The sequence below is a fragment of the Pseudophryne corroboree genome, chromosome 9 (assembly GCF_028390025.1).
Source record: "Pseudophryne corroboree isolate aPseCor3 chromosome 9, aPseCor3.hap2, whole genome shotgun sequence".
Taxonomy (NCBI): Eukaryota; Metazoa; Chordata; class Amphibia; order Anura; family Myobatrachidae; genus Pseudophryne; species Pseudophryne corroboree.
In genome coordinates, this window is record NC_086452.1 from 440,673,008 (window position 1) to 440,693,928 (window position 20,921).

Sequence of the window (20,921 nt, forward strand, 5' to 3'; positions counted from 1 at the left end):
GAATTAGGACTACCTGGTGTGCACTGGCTCCTCCCACTATGACCCTCCTCCAGACTTCAGTTAGAATCCTGTGCCCGGCCGAGCTGGATGCACACTAGGGGCTCTCCTGAGCTCCTAGAAAGAAAGTATATGTTAGGTTTTTTATTTTACAGTGAGATCTGCTGGCAACAGACTCACTGCAGCGAGGGACTAAGGGGAGAAGAAGCGAACCTACCTAACTGGTGGTAGCTTGGGCTTCTTAGGCTACTGGACACCATTAGCTCCAGAGGGATCGACCGCATGGAACCGGCCATTGGTGTTCGGTCCCGGAGCCGCGCCGCCGGCCCCCTTACAGAGCCAGAAGCAAGAAGAATCCGGAAAATCGGCGGCAGAAGACATCAGTCTTCACCAAGGTAGCGCACAGCACTGCAGCTGTGCGCCATTGCTCCTCATACACACTTCACACTCCGGTCACTGAGGGTGCAGGGCGCTGGGGGGGGCGCCCTGAGAAGCAATAAATACACCTTGGCTGGCAAATATATCACAATATATAGCCCCAGAGGCTATATATGTGATAAATACCCCTGCCAGAATCCATAAAAAAGCGGGAGAAAAGTCCGCGAAAAAGGGGCGGATCTATCTCCCTCAGCACACTGGCGCCATTTTCTCTTCACAGTGCAGCTGGAAGACAGCTCCCCAGGCTCTCCCCTGTAGTTTTCAGGCTCAAAGGGTTAAAAAGAGAGGGGGGGGGGGTGCACTAAATTTAGGCGCAATATTGTTTATACAAGCAGCTATTGGGGGAAAAATCACTCAGTTATAGTGTTAATCCCTGCATTATATAGCGCTCTGGTGTGTGCTGGCATACTCTCTCTCTGTCTCCCCAAAGGACTTTATGGGGTCCTGTCCTCAGTCAGAGCATTCCCTGTGTGTGTGCTGTGTGTCGGTACGGCTGTGTCGACATGTGGGATGAGGAAGGTTACGTGGAGGTGGAGCAGAGGCCGATAAATGGGATGTCGTCCCCTGTGGGGCCGACACCAGAGTGGATGGATAGGTGGAAGGTATTAAACGACAATGTTAACTCCTTACAAGGCTGGATGACGTAAAACAGCTGTGGGACAGCCGGCTTCTCAGCCCGCGCCTGCCCAGGCGTCTCAAAGGCCATCAGGGGCTCAAAAAAGCGCCCGTTACCTCAGATGGCAGACACAGATGTCGACACGGAGTCTGACTCCAGTGTCGACGAGGTTGAGACATATACACAATCCACTAGGAACATCCGTTACATGATTTCGGCAATAAAAAATGTGTTACGCATTTCTGACATGAACCCAAGTACCACATAAAAGGGGTTTTATTTTTGGGGAGAAAAAGCAGCCAGTGTTTTGTTCCCCCATCAGATGAATGAATGAAGTGTGTAAAGTAGCGTGGGTTCCCCCAATAAGAAACTGGTAATTTCTAAAAAGTTACTGATGGCGTACCCTTTCCCGCCAGAGGATAGGTCACGTTGGGAGATATCCCTTAGGGTGGATAAGGCGCTCACACGTTTGTCAAAAAAGGTGGCACTGCCGTCTTAGGATACGGCCACCTTGAAGGAGCCTGCTGATAAAAAGCAGGAGACTATCCTGAAGTCTGTATATACACACTCAGGTTATATACTGAGACCTGCAATCGCCTCAGCATAAATAGTGCTGCTGCAGCGTGGTCTGATACCCTGTCAGATAATATAATACTCTAAGACAGGGAAAATAGTTTGCTAACATAGAGCATATTAAAGACGTCGTCTTATATATAAAGGATGCACAGAGGGATATTTGCCGGCTGGCATCCAGAGTTAATGCAATGTCCATTCTGCCAGGAGGGTATTAGAAACCCGGCAGTGGACAGGTGATGCTGCCTATAAAAGGCACATGGAGATTCTGCCTTATAAGGGTGAGGAATTGTTTGGGGATGGTCTCTGGGACCTCGTATCCATTACCTCAGGTTTCCTCACAGTCTAAGAAAGCACCGTATTTTCAGGTACAGTCCTTTCGGCTTCAGAAAAGCAAGCGGGTCAAAGGCGCTTCCTTTCTGCATAGAGACAAGGGAAGAAGGAAAAAGCTGCACCAGCAGCCAGTTCCCAGGATCAAAAATCTTCCCCCGCTTCCTCTGAGTCCACCGCTTGACGTTGGGGCTCCACAGGTGGAGACAGGTGCGGTAGGGGCGCGTCTCGGGAACTTCAGGGACCAGTGGGTTTGCCCACAGGTGGATCCCTAGGTTCTGCAAATAGTATCACAGGGATACAGGCTGGAGTTCGAGGCGACTCCCCCTCGCCGTTACCTCACCTCAGCCTTGCCTGCTGCCCTCGGAGAAAGGTAGTACTGGCGGCAATTCACAAGCTGCACTTCCAGCAGGTGAAATCTAGGTACCCCTCCTTCAACAAGGCCGGGGTTACTATTCCAAAATGTTGTGGTACCGAAACCAGACGGTTCGGTGAGACCCATTCTAAAATTAAAAGCCTTGAACACTTATATACAAAGGTTCAAGTTCGAAATGGAATCGCTCAGGGCGATTATTGCAAGCCTGGAGAATTTCATGGCATCACTGGACATCAAGGATGCTTACCTGCATGTCCCTATTTACCCTCTTCACCAGGAGTACCTCAAAATTGTGGTACAGGATTGTCATTACCAATTCCAGACGTTGCCGTTGGTCTGTCCCCGGCACCGAGGTATTTACCAAGGTAATGGCCGAAATAATTATCCCGTACTTGGACGATCTCCTTATAAAGGCGAGGTCCAGGGAGCAGTTGTTCGGCGGAGTAGCACTATCTCGGGAAGTGCTACAACAGCACGGCTGAATTCTGAATATTCCAAAGTCGCAGCTGGTTCCTACGACGCGTCTACTGTTCCTGAGTATGGTTCTGGACACAGAACAGGATGAAAAGGGTTTCTCCCGGAGGAGAAGTCCAAGGAGTTGTCGTCTCTAGACAGAGACCTCCTAATACGTATACAGGTGTCGGTGCATCAATGCACGCGAGCCCTGGGAAGGATGGTAGCTTCTTACGAAGAAATTCCATTCGCCAGGTCCCATACAAGGATTTTCCAGTGGGATCTGTTGGACATGTGGTCCGGGTCGCATCTTCAGATGCATCGGCGGATAACCCTGTCTCCAAGGGCCAGGGTGTCGCTGTGGTGGTGGCTGCAGAGTGCTTATCTTCTAGGGGGCCGCAGATTCGGCATACAGGACTGGGTCCTGGTGACCACGGATGCCAGCCTTCGAGGCAGGGGGGCAGTCACACAGGGAAGAAACTTCCAAGGCTATGGAAAAGTCAGGAGACTTCCCTACACATAAATATTCTGGAACTAAGGGCCATTTACAATGCCCTAAGTCAGGCTAGACCCTGCTTCAACACCGGCCGGTGCTGATCCAGTCAGACAACATCACGGCGGTCGCTCATGTACACGACAGGGCGGCACAAGAAGCAGGATGGCGATGGCAGAAGCCACAAGGATTCTCCGATGGGCGGAAAATCATGTGTTAGCACTGTCAGCAGTGTTCATTCCCGGAGTGGACAACTGAGAAGCAGACTTTCTCAGAAGACACGACCTCCACCCGGGAGAGTGGGGACTTCATCCAGAAGTCTTCCAAATGATTGTACACCGTTGGGAAAGGCCACAGGTGGACATGATGGCGTCCCGCCTCAACTAAAAGTTACAAAGATATTGCGCCAGGTCAAGGACCCTCAGGCGATAGCTGTGGACGCTCTGGTAACACCGTGGGTGTACCAGTCGGTGTATGTGTTCCCTTCTCTGCCTCTCTAACCCAGGGTAATGAGAATAATAAGAAGGAGAGGAGTAAGAACTATACTCATTGTTCCGGGTTGGCCAAGAAGAGCTTGGTAACCAGAACTCCAAGAAATGATCTCAGAGGACCTATGGCCTCTGCCGCTCAGACAGGACCTGCTGCAGCAGGGGGCCTGTCTGTTTCAAGACGTACCGCGGCTGCATTGACGGCATGGCGGTTGAACGCCGGATCCTGAAGGAAAAGGGAATTCCGGAGGAAGTTATCCCTACGCTATTTAAAGCTAGGAAAGAAGTGAACGCTAACCATTATCACGCATATGGCGAAAATATGTTGCGTACTGTGAGGCCAGGAAGGCCCCAAAGGAGAAATTTCAGCTAGGTCGATTTCTGCACTTCCTACAGTCAGAGGTGACTATGGGCCTACAATTGGGTTCCATTAAGGTCCAGATTTCGGCTCTATCGATTTTCTTCCAAAATGGAACTGGCTTCACTGCCTGAAGTTCAGACATTTGTCAAGGGAGTGCTGCATATTCAGCCTCCTTTTGTGCCTCCAGTGGCACCGTGGGACCTCAACGTGGTGTTGGGTTTCCTAAAGTCACATTGGTTTGAGCCACTCAAAACCGTGGATTTAAAATATCTCACGTGGAAAGTGGTCATGCTTTTGGCCTTGGCTTCGGCAAGGCGGGTGTCAGAATTGGCGACTTTGTCATGTGAAAGCCCCTATTTGATTTTCCATATGGATAGGGCAGAATTGAGGACTCGTCCCCAGTTTCTTCCTAAGGTGGTATCAGCTTTTCACTTGAACCAACCTATCGTGGTGCCTGCGGCTACTAGGGACTTGGAGGACTCCAAGTTACTGGACGTAGTCAGGGTCTTGAAAATGTATGTTTCCAGGACGGCTGGAGTCAGGAAGACTGACTCGCTATTTATCCTGTATGCACCAAACAAGATGGGTGCTCCTGCTTCAAAGCAGACTGTTGCTCGCTGGATTTGTAGCACAATTCAGCTTGCGCATTCTGTGGCTGGCCTGCCGCAGCCTAAATCTAAAAAGCCCATTCCACGAGGAAAGTGGGCTCTTCTTGGGCGGCTGCCCGAGGGGTCTCGGCTTTACAACTTTGCCGAGCTGCTACTTGGTCAGGGGCAAACACGTTTGCAAAATTCTACAAATTTGATACACTGGCTGAGGAGGACCTTGAGTTCTCTCATTCGGTGCTGCAGAGTCATCCGCACTCTCCCGCCCATTTGGGAGCTTTGGTATAATCCCCATGGTCCTTACGGAGTCCCCAGCATCCACTAGGACGTTAGAGAAAATAAGATTTTACTCACCGGTAAATCTATTTCTCGTAGTCCGTAGTGGATGCTGGGCGCCCGTCCCAAGTGCGGACTGTCTGCAATACTTGTATATAGTTATTGTTAACTAAAAGGGTTATTGTTGAGCCATCTGTTGAGAGGCTCTGTTATGTTCATACTGTTAACTGGGTATAATATCACGAGTTATACGGTGTGATTGGTGTGGCTGGTATGAGTCTTACCCGGGATTCAAAATCCTTTCCTTATTGTGTCAGCTCTTCCGGGCACAGTATCCTTACTGAAGTCTGGAGGAGGGTCATAGTGGGAGGAGCCAGTGCACACCAGGTAGTCCTAATTCTTTCTTAGCTGTGCCCAGTCTCCTGCGGAGCCGCTATTCTTCATGGTCCTTACGGAGTCCCCAGCATCCACTACGGACTACGAGAAATAGATTTACCGGTGAGTAAAATCTTATTTTTTCTTTTACTGAAATTGCTATGTGCACCTGACTAGTCATGCTCTTCTTCACCTTTCATCACATCAGTCTTCAATCTTGCATCACAAAGTGCACTGCTCCACAGAATGCTGCAGCCCCTGTGCCTACACTGTACTTCAACCTGCCCAACTCCACCCTACTACCTGCGCTGCTGCTCATCCATTGGGGCCCTTCCCGGTCACCTTGATCTGAACCCCTGGTGTAAACATAGGTGCACTGGTGCAAAATGAAGCACACCTAAGTTCCAGTTCTTTGCAGAGCAGTCATTTGTCCACAAAGCAAATGCAGCTACATTTGTGCCAGGTGATTAGGTTTGAGAAGGAAGGTTGCGGCACTTGTAGAGGAGAAACATTTGTGCAGGTACCACTGCACTTCTTTATGCAGAGCAATGCAGAAAGAACATATCATTTTTCAGAGAAAAAGAGGTGGAGGATGTGGCTACTAACAGTGTTCTCCGATGGCGCCATGACTAGTCCCATTCCACTACAGGACTGCACCAGCTTAGAACTGCTGGTGGAGACCGAAACTCGGCCTAAACTTTTAAAGTACTCCCTATACCCAGTGTACTGTGTAGTAATATACCGTAAATAATTAGGAAACGTTACCCCTTCTTCATATCCTCGTCCAGTCCCAGTACTAGACGACCGGGGTTGCCACACATTGAGGCCCACTTGTACTTTGCAGAGACTGCTCTTGAGGTCAGAGTAGAGACAAGCTCTTTAGTGTGCACTGAATGGTCCATCGAGGCCATGAAGACCAAGATATTTCCCAATGTGACTTAGATACTCTATAATACCTCCACTGAGAATTGTGCATAATATAAGGAAGGATAGAAGTGATGCTCTGATGATGAGATGTCTCTAAAGTAGAGAGCATGTCAAGGTCCAACTCCTGATCTTGGAACTGTAGAGTCTTTGGAAGTTCTGGAATTTATTATTTATCTCATTCTGTCTTATGGCTCTTTTTATCCTACAGAGACGCCTACATACTGGCTGCTATAAACAGCTCCACAAGCTTCTTTGCTGGATTCGTCGTGTTCTCCGTCCTAGGGTTCATGGCATCAGAGCAGGGCGTTGACATATCCAAAGTTGCTGAGTCTGGTGAGTATGTGGAGTCTGGTGAGTATGGACAGACTGTGCTTCACAGAACCTACTATCCTCACAGGGACAATATGACCAAACTAATAATAAAAAGCAACAAGAGATAAACTTTGCTTTGCCATATATTCAGCTGATATATTCCTAACAGGGACATCAGAGGTGATAGATAGGGTTGTCTCCCTGACGATATCTCCAGTCTCTTTTGTCCTTCAGCTCAGGGCTGTAAAACAATTAGAATAGATTTGCCCTGTAGTTTACTTTCACTGCTACAGTAGCTGTCAGTGGGAACAGTAGACAGCTGATATTACAGTTTTGCAAGCTGCAACAGAATAGGAACGGACCCTCAGAATATGTTGTCTTACCTAGTGCCGAAGTTTAAAATGCAGAGCCATACCTGTACCCTGTCTTATATGGTGCACTGTCTAATATACAGTGCCATGTGTGGTGCTCAGTCTAATATACTATGCCATATGTGGTGCTCAGTCTAATATACAGTGTCATGTGTGGTGCTTATTCTATAGTGCATATGTGGTGTACAATCTAATATACAGTGCATATGTGGTGCTCTGTCTAACATAAAGTGCCATATGTGGTGCTCTGTCTAATATATAGTGCCATGTGTGGTGCTTAGTCTAATATACAGTATGAGCTATATGTGGTGCTCAGTCTGATACACTGTGCCATATGTGGTGCTCAGTCTGATACACTGTGCCATATGTGATGCTCAGTCTAATACAGTGTGCCATGTGTGGTGCTCAGTCTAATATACTGTGCCATAAGTGGTGCTCAGTCTAATATACTGTGCCATATGTGGTGCTCAGTCTAATATACATTGCCATATGTGGTGCTTAGTCTGATATACAGTATGTGCTATATGTGGTGCTCAGTCTGATACACTGTGCCATATGTGGTGCTCAGTCTAATATACTGTGCCATATGTGGTGCTCAGTATAATATACAGTGCCATATGTGGTGCTTAGTCTAATACACTTTGCCATATGTGATGCTCAGTCTAATACACCACTGTGCCATGTGTGGTGATCAGTCTAATATACTGTGCCATAAGTGGTGCTCAGTCTAATATACTGTGCCACATGTGGTGCTCAGTCTAATATACAGTGCCATGTGTGGTGCTCAGTCTAATATACAGTGCCATGTGTGGTGCTCAGTCTAATATGCAGTGCCATGTGTGGTGGTCAGTCTTATATACTGTGCCATATGTGGTACTCAGTCTAATATACAGCACCATATGTGGTGCTCAGTCTAATAAACAGTGCCATATGTGGTGCTCAGTCTAATAAACAGTGCCATATGTGGTGCTCAGTCTAATATACAGTGCCATATGTGGTGCTCAGTCTAATATACTATGCCATGTGGGGTGCTCAGTCTAATATATTGTGCTATATGTGGTGCTCAGTATAATATACAGTTCTATATGAGGTGCTCAGTCTAATATACAGTGCCATATGTGGTGCTCAGTCTAATATACAGTGCCATATGTGGTGCTCAGTCTAATATACAGTGCCATATGTGGTGCTGTTTAATATACAGTGCCATGTGTGGTGCTCAGTCTAATATGCGGTGCCATATGTGGTGCTCAGTCGAATATACAGTGCCATGTGTGGTGGTCAGTCTTATATACTGTGCCATATGTGGTACTCAGTCTAATATACAGCATCATATGTGGTGCTCAGTCTAATATACAGCACCATATGTGCTGCTCAGTCTAATAAACAGTGCCATATGTGGTGCTCAGTCTAATATACAGTGCCATATGTGGTGCTCAGTCTAATATACAGTGCCTTATGTGGTGCTCAGTCTAATATACAGTGCCATATGTGGTGCTCAGTCTAATATACACTGTGCCATATGTGGTGCTCAGTCTAATATACAGTGCCATGTGTGGTGCTCAGTCTAATATACAGTGCCATGTGTGGTACTCAGTCTAATATGCAGTGCCATGTGTGGTGGTCAGTCTTATATACTGTGCCATATGTGGTACTCAGTCTAATATACAGCACCATATGTGGTGCTCAGTCTAATAAACAGTGCCATATGTGGTGCTCAGTCTAATAAACAGTGCCATATGTGGTGCTCAGTCTAATATACAGTGCCATATGTGGTGCTCAGTCTAAGATACTATGCCATGTGGGGTGCTCAGTCTAATATATTGTGCTATATGTGGTGCTCAGTATAATATACAGTTCTATATGAGGTGCTCAGTCTAATATACAGTGCCATATGTGGTGCTCAGTCTAATATACAGTGCCATATGTGGTGCTCAGTTTAATATACAGTGCCATGTGTGGTGCTCAGTCTAATATGCGGTGCCATATGTGGTGCTCAGTAGAATATACAGTGCCATGTGTGGTGGTCAGTCTTATATACTGTGCCATATGTGGTACTCAGTCTAATATACAGCATCATATGTGGTGCTCAGTCTAATATACAGCACCATATGTGCTGCTCAGTCTAATAAACAGTGCCATATGTGGTGCTCAGTCTAATATACAGTGCCATATGTGGTGCTCAGTCTAATATACAGTGCCTTATGTGGTGCTCAGTCTAATATACAGTGCCATATGTGGTGCTCAGTCTAATATACAGTGCCATATGTGGTGCTCAGTCTAATATACAGTGCCATATGTGGTGCTCAGTCTAATATACTGTGCCATATGTGGTACTCAGTCTAATATACAATGCCATGTGTGGTCCTCAGTCTAATATACTATGCCATGTGGGGTGCTCAGTCTAATATATTGTGCTATATGTGGTGCTCAGTATAATATACAGTGCTATATGAGGTGCTCAGTCTAATATACAGTGCCATATGTGGTGCTCAGTCTAATATACAGTGCCATATGTGGTGCTCAGTCTAATATACAGTGCCTTATGTGGTGCTCAGTCGAATATACAGTGCCATATGTGGTGCTCAGTCTAATATACAGTGCCATATGTGCTGCTCAGTCTAATATACAGTGCCATATGTGGTGCTCAGTCTAATATACAGTGCCTTATGTGGTGCTCAGTCTAATATACAGTGCCTTATGTGGTGCTCAGTCTAATATACTGTGCCATATGTGGTACTCAGTCTAATATACAGCACCATATGTGGTGCTCAGTCTAATATACAGCACCATATGTGCTGCTCAGTCTAATAAACAGTGCCATATGTGGTGCTCAGTATAATATACAGTGCCATATGTGGTGCTCAGTCTAATATACAGTGCCCTATGTGGTGCTCAGTCTAATATACAGTGCCTTATGTGGTGCTCAGTATAATATACAGTGCTATATGAGGTGCTCAGTCTAATATACAGTGCCATATGTGGTGCTCAGTCTAATATACAGTGCCATATGTGGTGCTCAGTCTAATATACAGTGCCATATGTGGTGCTCAGTCTAATATACAGTGCCATGTGTGGTGGTCAGTCTAATATAAAGAGCCATGTGTGCTGCTCAGTCTAATAAACAGAGCCATATGTGCTGCTCAGTCTAATATACAGTGCCATATGTGGTGCACAGTATAATATACAGTGCCATATGTGGTGCTCAGTCTAATATACAGAGCCATGTGTGTTGCTCAGTCTAATAAACAGTGCCATATGTGCTGCTCAGTCTAATATACAGTGCCATGTGTGGTGCTTAGTCTAATATACAGTACCATATGTGGTGCTCAGTCTAATATACAGTGCCATGTGTGGTGCTCAGTCTAATATACAGTGCCATATGTGGTGCTCAGTTTAATATACAGTGCCATGTGTGGTGCTTAGTCTAATATACAGTACCATATGTGGTGCTCAGTCTAATATACAGAGCCATGTGTGTTGCTCAGTCTAATATACAGAGCCATGTGTGGCGCTCAGTCTAATATAAAGAGCCATGTGTGGTCCTCAGTCTAATATACAGTGCCATATGTGCTGCTCAGTCTAATATACAATGCCATGTGTGGTGCTCAGTCTAATATACAGTGCCATGTGTGGTGCTCAGTCTAATATACAGTGCCATGTGTGGTGCTCAGTCTAATATACAGTGCCATGTGTGGTGCTCAGTCTAATATACAGTGCCATGTGTGGTCCTCAGTCTAATATACAATGCCATGTGTGGTCCTCAGTCTAATATACAGTGCCATGTGTGGTCCTCAGTCTAATATACAGAGCCATGTGTGGTCCTCAGTCTAATATACAGTGCCATGTGTGGTGCTCAGTCTAATATACAGTGCCATGTGTGGTCCTCAGTCTAATATACAGTGCCATGTGTGGTGCTCAGTCTAATATACAGTGCCATGTGTGGTCCTCAGTCTAATATACAGTGCCATGTGTGGTCCTCAGTCTAATATACAGAGCCATGTGTGGTCCTCAGTCTAATATACAGTGCCATGTGTGGTGCTCAGTCTAATATACAGTGCCATGTGTGGTGCTCAGTCTAATATACAGTGCCATGTGTGGTCCTTAGTCTAATATACAGTGCCATGTGTGGTGCTCAGTCTAATATACAGTGCCATGTGTGGTGCTCAGTCTAATATACAGTGCCATGTGTGGTCCTCAGTCTAATATACTGTGCCATGTGTGGTCCTCAGTCTAATATACAGTGCAATGTGTGGTCCTCAGTCTAATATACAGTGCCATGTGTGGTGCTCAGTCTAATATACAGTGCCATGTGTGGTGCTCAGTCTAATATACAGTGCCATGTGTGGTCCTCAGTCTAATATACAATGCCATATGTGGTGCTTAGTCTAATATACAGTGCCATGTGTGGTGCTCAGTCTAATATACAGTGCCATGTGTGGTGCTCAGTCTAATATACAGTGCCATGTGTGGTCCTCAGTCTGATATACAGTGCCATGTGTGGTCCTCAGTCTAATATACAGTGCCATGTGTGGTCCTCAGTCTGATATACAGTGCCATGTGTGGTCCTCAGTCTGATATACAGTGCCATGTGTGGTCCTCAGTCTAATATACAATGCCATGTGTGGTCCTCAGTCTGATATACAGTGCCATACCTGGTGCTCAGTCATCTTAGTTTTTGTTCTGCACAGCAGCATTAAAGCTTATGTAAATGTAACCTCACAGTCATGACCTGATGCTCTCCTTTGTCTGACCATTTCTCCCTAGGTCCTGGATTGGCCTTTATCGCTTACCCAAAGGCAGTAACTTTGATGCCCTTTGCTCCCATCTGGGCTGCCCTGTTCTTCTTTATGCTATTGGTTCTTGGTTTAGACAGCCAGGTAATCCCAGGGATTTGGGGAAAATGTATTTAATGGATTTAGCTAAGTGAACATCTACACAGTTGGCGAATGGAAAGGTGAACGCCATATTGGGGCGTCATGAGATTTCTTATAGTTCGGGGCCGGATTTATATCTCAGAGCCTTCCTGGGCAACACAGGTTGGCCAGGTGTGACAAGTCAACCAAATTCAATTATAAAGTCCACAAATCACTCAATGTTCCATTTACCCGCAAAATAACTAGGGTACGGATAAGAGATACATTGTGCTTTGACTTCCAGCTCTTGGACTAAATCTTATCTTATGAGAAACTGTATGTCACTTATCTACAGATGGGTCCACATTTATCTTGACCTTTAATAGGATTAACTGAGACTGGCCAGTCGAACTTAATCCCCTGCTGTAAAAACTTAATCCCCTGCTGTATTGTTCTCTGTATTGTATTGCAGCTGAGAACAATAGATGAATGGTTTATGATAATAAATCATGTTGTGCCTAGGCGCAGAAAAGCAGTCAAGATAACTGTGGACCCATCTGTATGTTGTGGTTGATTAAGCTAGTCTCAGTTAATATACAAAACCTGGACTAGCAGCAGTTAAAAAAAAAAAGGACAGTAATCAAACAAAAGTGAGTAGGAACTGAAAACAAGACGTGTTTGTCCATCAGGGTTATGTGTCATGTCTTGTTTTCTTTCTTTCAGAATCCGGCCCCGAGCTACACACTTCTATAAAAATACAGACTTGTCATTTTATATTGTGGCTTAAATAATGGGTGGAGGCTTAACATATGTTTTTATTGTTGGGATGCTCTGGTCATATTTTGGCACCCAGGAGCAATGTCTCGTTTTTGTGTGATATCTCCAAGTGCTGAGCAGGACCTCCCCTCCACTCCCAACAGGACAGCTGTCTCCTCATCACCTTCCTCTTCTCTTACGTGGGCGAGGGACAGAGAAGAGGTTGGACACTGACACCATCAGGGCAGAGGTGGAGGAAAATGCGGGAGAAATCCAGTCTGTGTAATGGTGTGCAGGGTTGAGGGTATGGGGAACTCAAGTGAACTTTGTACGTTCAGCTAGTCTTCCTGGACACATCCTGCCTGTCTTCTAATATGCACTTCCCTTCTATCTCTAAACAGTTTGTGGGGGTCGAGGGATTCATTACCGGGATCCTGGATTTATTTCCTCACCCAATTAATGGCTTTTTGCGCAGGGAGGTCATCGCTGCACTCTGTTGCCTTCTATGCTTCATTATTGACCTCTCCATGGTGACCGAGGTAAGAAACACGAGATGTTGTAAACATAAGTACTACTCAGTAATTGGTTCCATTTTAAGAGAGGGGAGGGGTTGTGTATCATGGAAAGCAGCACTTTGGTAGCAGCACCTTGGGAGCAGCAGTTTAGTAGCTGCACCTTGGGAGCAGCAGTTTAGTAAAAACCACAGCTAAAGTCCAAGCTATCACATCAAACATTCCATGGAATTTATATACTTCAGATAGTGCTGCCATATCTTTACTGTGCACACCAGACTTTCTGGGCCTGATCCTGAGTCAGATGTATGTGAAATTGCGGAAAGATATCGTAGATATATGAATACTGCACATGTGCTGTAGAAAGAGATGGACAACTGTGAATCCAGCATGCCTAGACACTCGGCGTACATGGCCAGATTCAAGCATTAACATAAGGTTGTAAATAGGATGCCGTGGCCGTACGGTGAAGTAGCCGCAGATGCATCTGACTCAGAATCAGGACCTCTGTCCGTATCCCTAGCCAAGGACCCTTCAAACAGTCTGATATGGCAGGTAACAGAGACAATAGCTTGCACTCAGCTGTCTAGACACTGTACTGTAGATACATCGTAGAACATCACATGAGCAGGCAGAGTGAGGATGGGGACGTGGCATCTCGTCAGATCACTAATACACATTGTATGATTTCAGGGCGGGATGTACGTCTTCCAGCTTTTCGACTACTATTCCGCAAGTGGCATTACTCTTCTGTGGCAGGCCTTCTGGGAGTGTGTGGTTATTGCGTGGGTTTACGGTAGGTAGAGTTTCTGCCACAACAACCAATCACAGATCTTACAAAATTACCAATATCAACAGCAGAGAGACCCTCGTTCATTTATTTCCTTGCGCGTCTACCACCAGAAGTGCTGCCACATTAATCAGCCATCAGTCAATATACTGTGCCAGCCAGTGCTCGAAGTGTGCCAGTATACAGCGGTATGGTATACCGGCACTTCAAACATTGCGCTTTTTTCTTTTTACATTTCAGCAGCCGCGTCCCAAACACTGTGGCCGGCAGTGAACGGGCGACCCGCGTCAACCTCTACCTACCGGGCGGCTACAGAGCAGGCAGCCCACAACACCCCCCACCCCACACCCGCTGGCTGTAGAGAGTTGTTTGTTTATCTGCCGTCCATTACTCACACTACACCCCAAAGTGTCATCCGTTACTCACATTACACCCCAAGGTAGATTCCGTTGCTGACATTACAACCCAAGGTAGCGTCCGCTAGTCACATTACACCCCACGGTGGCATCCAACACTCACATTACACACCATGGTAGCACCAGTTACTCAATTACACCCCACGGTAGCGTCCACTTGTCACATTATACCCCAAGGTAGCGTCAGTTACTCATATTACACCCCAAGGTAGCATCCGCTAGTCACAATACACCCCAAGGTAGCGTCCATTACTCACATTACACCACACGGTAGAGTCCGTTATTTCCTTTACACTCTAGTGTCAGTTATGCACATTACACGCCAAGGTAGTGTGCATTACTCACATTACACCGCACGGTAGTATATGTTATCCTCAGTACACCCCACGGTAGCATCCGTCACTCACATTACACCCCAAGGTATCGTCCTCTACTCACATTACACCACACTGTAGCGTCCATTACATTACACCGCACAGTAGCGTCTATTACTCACATTGCATCACACGGTAGAGGCTGTTATTCACATTACACTCTAGTGTCCATTATGCACATAACACCCCAAAGTAGTGTCCGTTATTCACATTACACCCCAAAGTAGTGTCCATTATCCACATTACACCCCACGGTAGTGTCCGTTACTCACAATACACCCCAAGGTAGCATCTGTTACTCACATTACACGGCACAGTAGCGTCCATTACTCACATTACACCCCAAGGTAGCATCCTTTACCCACATTAAACAGCATAGTAGCGTCCGTTACTCACATTACACCACAAGGTAGCGTCCGTTATTCACATTACACCCCACGGTAGTCTCTGTTATTCAATATTACACCCCATGGTTGTGCTCATTGTTCACATTACACCCCACAGTAGCGTTCGCTAGTCACAATACACCCCAAGGTAGCGTTTGTTACTCACATTATATCACACGGTAGAGTCCGTTATTCACATTACACTCTAGTGTCCGTTATGCACATTACACGCCAAGGTAGTGTGCGTTATTCACATTACACTCCACGGTAGTGTCTGTTATCCTCATTACACCCCACGGTAGCATCCGTCACTCACATTACACCCCATTGTAGCAAAGGTTACTCACATTACACCCCAAGGTAGCGTCCTCTACTCACATTACACCACACTGTAGCGTCCGTTACATTACACCGCACAGTAGCCTCCATTACTCGCATTGCATCACACGGCAGAGGCTGTTATTCACATTACACTCAAGTGTCCGTTATGCACATAACACCCCAAAGTAGTGTCCGTTATTCATATTACACCCCAAAGTAGTGTCCGTTATTCACATTATACCCCACGGTAGTGTCCGTTATTCACATTACACCCCATGGTAGTGTCCGTTATACACATTACACCCCACGGTAGTGTCCCTTGTTCACATTACACCATACAATAGTATCCGTTACTCACATTACATGCCACGGTAACGTTTGCTAGTCACATTACACCCCAAGATAGCGTCCGTTACTAAAATGACACCCCAAGGTAGCGTCCGTTACTCACATTACATCTCAAGGTAGCATTCATTAGTGACATTACACCCCACGGTAGTGTCCGTTATCCACATTACACCCCACGGTAGGTTCCGTTATTCACATTATATCCCACAGTAGGTTCCGTTATTCACATTATACCCCAAGTAAGTGTCCGTTATTCATATTACCCCCAACGGTTGTGTCCGTTACTCACATTACATCCCACGGGAGTGTCCCTTGCTCACATCACACCCCACGGTAGTGTCCGTTATCCACATTACACGCCACGGTAGCATCCGTTTTTCACATTACAACCCATGGTAGTGTCAGTTATTCATATTACACCCCACGGTAGTGTCCGCTAGTCACAATACACCCCAAGGTAGCGTCTGTTACTCACATTACACGGCACAGTAGCGTCCATTATTCACATTACACCCAAGGTAGCATCCGTTACTCACATTACACCCCAAGGTAGTATCCGTTACTCACATTAAACAGCACAGTAGCGTTCGTTATTCACACCCAAGGTAGCATCCATTACTCACATTACACTACAAGGTAGCGTCCGTTATTGACATTACACCCCACGGTAGTCTCCGTTATTCATATTAGACCCCATGGTTGTGTTCGTTATTCACATTACACCCCACAGTAGCGTTCACTAGTCACAATACACCCCAAGGTAGCATCCGTTACTCACATTACACAGTAGCGTCCGTTACTCACATTACACCTCATGTAGCATCCGTTACTCACATTACACGCCAAGGTAGCGTCCGTTATTCACATTACACCCCATGGTAGTGTCCATGATTCATATTATACCCCACGGTAGTGGCCCTCATTTACATTACATCTCACGATAGTGTCCATTACTCACATTACACCCCACGGTAGCATCCACTAGTAATATTACACCTCAAGGTAGCGTCCGTTACTCACATTACACCCCAAGGTAGCGTCCGTTACTAACATTACACCCAAAGGTATAGTCCGTCACTCACATTACACCCAAGGGTAGTGTCCGTTACTCACATTACATCCCACGATATTGTCTGTTATTCACATTACACCCCACGGTTGTGTCTGTTATCCACATTACATCCCACCGCGGGGCCTGTTATTCATATTACACCCCACGGTAGTGTCTGTACTCTGCATTACATCCCACGGCTGTGTCTGTTATTCACATTACACCCCACGATAGCATCCGCTAGTCACAGTACACCCTATGGTAGCGTCCGTTACTCACATTACACCACACGATAGAGTCCGCTAGTCACAATACAGCCCACGGTAGCTTCCGTTACTCACATTACATAGCACAGTAGCGTCCGTTACTCACATTACACCTCAAGGTAGCATCCGTTACTCACATTACACCCCACGGTAGTGTCCGTTACTCACATTACACCCCATGATAGTGTCTGTTATTCACATTACACCCCCTGGTAGTGTCCGTTATCCACATAACACCCCAATGTGGGGTCCGTTATTCATATTACACCCCACAGAAGTGTCTGTTATTCACAATACAACCCACGGTAGCGTCTGCAAGTCACAATACACCCCAAGGTAGCATCCGTTTCTAAAATTACACTCCAAGGTAGCATCCGTTACTCACATTACACAGCACAGTAGTGTCCGTTACTCACATTACACCCCACGGTAGCATCCACTAGTGATATTACACCTCAAGGTAGCATCCATAACTCAAATTACACCAAACTGTAGCGTCCGTTACTCACATAACACCAGAGTAATGCCCCTTATACACCACAGTAGAGCCCCTACACCTTATTCATCCACTTCCTCATCCCCCTCCCCCAGGGTGTATTGTCGGTGATGAGCAGTGTGTGTGTGTGTGTTAGCAGGGTGTAGTGTCAATGTGCGTCTGTGATAGAGAGAGCACCCCCACCTCCCCTATCCCACCCCAGAGCAGCGATGCTACTGCTTACATTTTTTGCTGCTGAGGAATGGCTCCTGTGCTCCAGTCCCTCCTTAGACACCGCAGGAGATGGAGGGGATGGAGTATAAGGGGGAGAGGAATCCTGTGGTAGAGTAACTTAGCCGGTGGCAGTAGTAGCCGACAGCCGTGTCCCAGATGGCCTGGAGAAAGGGACAGCTTGAGATTGGCGCAGCCGACGATGCCCTCTGGTTGGGCAGAGGTTGATGCTGCTTTCGCCCCGAGAGTTGGGGCTGCGGCTGGTAGATGGTGGATGCTGCAGAGTTCACAGGGGAGCGAGAGGAGCGCGGAGCAGTCGTCAGTGGAGCACTTAGGGGATAGGTGGCCAATTGTGGTGGATGCGGACGGTGCGCTCACTGTCTACCCACCCCTAGTTAGGGCTCTGAAACTCGAACAACCAAAGTGCCAGCATCAAGTGCCCACTTGCACCTGTAATCGCTCCCCCCGCATCCCTTGTTTGCTCACTTATTACTCACTAAATCCTTAAGGATGGCTCCTACTCAAGCCAAGTAGACAGTATATTTTTACCTTTATCCTATTAATACACTTAGTAAACATCAAAGCCTGCAGAGATCCCCCTTATCCCACTGATATGTGCAGTGCTTGATGCAAACTCCAGATGCAGGTCATTTGATTGGGTAGGTTTGTCTGTGGTTTTTCAGGATGATCTAAACCAGTCGTTTAGTAAATCTGTGGTTTTGCTACTCCTAATGTAAAATCCATTGATCCTGCACTGAAGGTCAGCTGTGTTCTGATGTCTGAATTCCCGTCAGTTTCGCCTTTAGGGAATCAGTGGATTGTGAAATTGCTGCAAATTGCCGTATTACCACAAAGCGACACTTAGGAGATTTACCCCCATGGTCTAACAGGGGCTTAATTATATCTAGCCACTCACATGATCAGGACACGGTTTTCATACGGTATAACGCGTCAACATTGTTATTGAATTTTTAAAATCATCGGATATTCTAAGTAGGATGCACCTGTGGCTGCTGTACTGTATGGCCTTTGCAGCATTGACTACTGTACAGTCTCCGTCCGTGTGCACATGCATGGTATGGCGCCGTGTGTGCAGTTTGCGATTGCTTTCTATGGTACATACGCGGTTCCCAGATTTCCATGGGATCCATGTGCGTTTCAGCTTGCATCTAACTTAGAATAATGTGAACGTTTCTGGAACATTATAAAGTATGGGACATATGTATCAATCATTGGGTTTTAGATCTGGTAAATGTAATTTTTTTATCGCTGCTATTCGTGAAGATAAGTACCGCCCGGGTGTATAAATCTACACATGCAGTGCGGGTACAGGCGGATCCCGTCCCTGCGATGTGCTCCCAGTGAAGTGACTCCTGCGTATGCACTGTCTACTAACGAACCCATAGGCTGTGTCTGCTGTTGGAAATGGAGGGACCGCAGCAGATATCAGAAATACTGTATCTGCTGCATTCCCTCTTTCATGCATTAGGGCGATACCTAATACAGTATTTGCAGGTACTGAAAACAGGTGTTTACTTTTTGGGGGATATGCCGCAACTATTGAATGATAATAGGGCCTTACAGCCCATAAAATTAAACTATAACTTGTTTTACAGAGCCATCTAGTGGTTTATTACGGTAAAACAATTAGAAGATTTATCTATGCAATCCTCACTACTGCATGAAGGTGGCGCTATTGCTATCAACAACGCATTAAACCTCATCAGTGTCTGCAAAGCTCCAATAATCATTTTTTCTATCTGACTGTGCATTACTTTCCCATCTTAAACTTTCAGGTTCCTTCCAAGGAGTTCAGTATGGTCAGCATTCAGAATGGAGGCAATCACACTGCTGATAGCTTAATGCTAACCAGAAAATGCTGACACAGTACAGTAGTCTTCTATCTTCTATATAATTGCCCAGATCTGTCACTCTGTGACTGTGTGGCTAACGCTGGGCGGAGTCACAGTCACAGAGCTAGGCCAATAGGAGACCATATATGTATATATACATACATACATACATACATACATACACTGCACTGCTACATACATACATTACTACATACATACACTGCATATATATATATATATATATATATATACATACATACACTGCACTGCAACACTACATACATACACTGCACACATTACATATATATATATATATATATACATACATACACTGCACTGCTACACTACATACATACATACATACATACATACACACACTGAACACATTACATATATAAACACACATACATACATACATACATACATACGCTGCACTGCACTGCTACACTACATACATACACTGCACACATTACATATATATATATATATATATATACATACATACACCGCACTGCTACACTACATACATACATACATACATACATACTTGCATACACTGCACACATTACATATATATATATATATATATATATATATACATACATACACTGCACCGCTACACTACATACATACATACACTGCACACACATATATATATATATATATATATATATATAGACATACATACGCTGCACTGCTACATTACACTACATACACTGCACACATTGCATACATATATATATATATATACATACACTGTACTGTTACACTACATACATACACTGCACACAGGGCCGGTTCTAGGGACGTCATCGCGCACCGCACAGTAAAGATCCTCTCCACGAAGGGAAACTAGACGCTACGCATCTAGTTCCCTTCACAGCGGGACAGAGCGGGCAGCGGCAGCGGGACAGAGCGGGCAGCGGCAGCGGGACAGAGCGGGCAGCGGGGGGCACAAACTTGCGCTCCAGTTTCCCTACTTCATTTGACTTATGCTGCACTGCTGTACCGGATGTTCTGTTGCTGTATACCTTGAAAAAGGTCCCGGTGTGGACCGAAACGTTGGACATTTCCTGGAAACTGTGAGATAGACTTTATAATAAATACCCATTTTTTTTGATTTTTGAAACTTTAATCTGGAGAGTGCTGTCTTTTCCACATAGTGGAGATACTGTATGTTTTATATATATATATATATATATATATATATTTTTTTTTTTTTTTTTTTACATTTATTTATTATTTATTACCAGTTATTTATATAGCGCACACATATTCCGCAGCGCTTCACAGAGAAT

At 45.7% G+C, this 20,921-nt stretch overlaps 1 protein-coding gene across 3 annotated transcripts in view; it reads left to right on the forward strand.

The window, feature by feature from the left end:
- Positions 1–20,921, forward strand: part of LOC134958471 (sodium- and chloride-dependent creatine transporter 1-like) — a 172,954-nt gene that overhangs the window by 135,038 nt on the left and 16,995 nt on the right. For all 3 annotated transcript variants that reach the window (XM_063941115.1, XM_063941114.1, XM_063941116.1), the window contains exons 8-11: positions 6,517–6,641; positions 11,756–11,868; positions 13,002–13,139; positions 13,806–13,908. In XM_063941115.1, the coding sequence (XP_063797185.1) occupies positions 6,517–6,641; positions 11,756–11,868; positions 13,002–13,139; positions 13,806–13,908 (479 nt within the window). The remainder of the gene's footprint in view (positions 1–6,516; positions 6,642–11,755; positions 11,869–13,001; positions 13,140–13,805; positions 13,909–20,921) is intronic.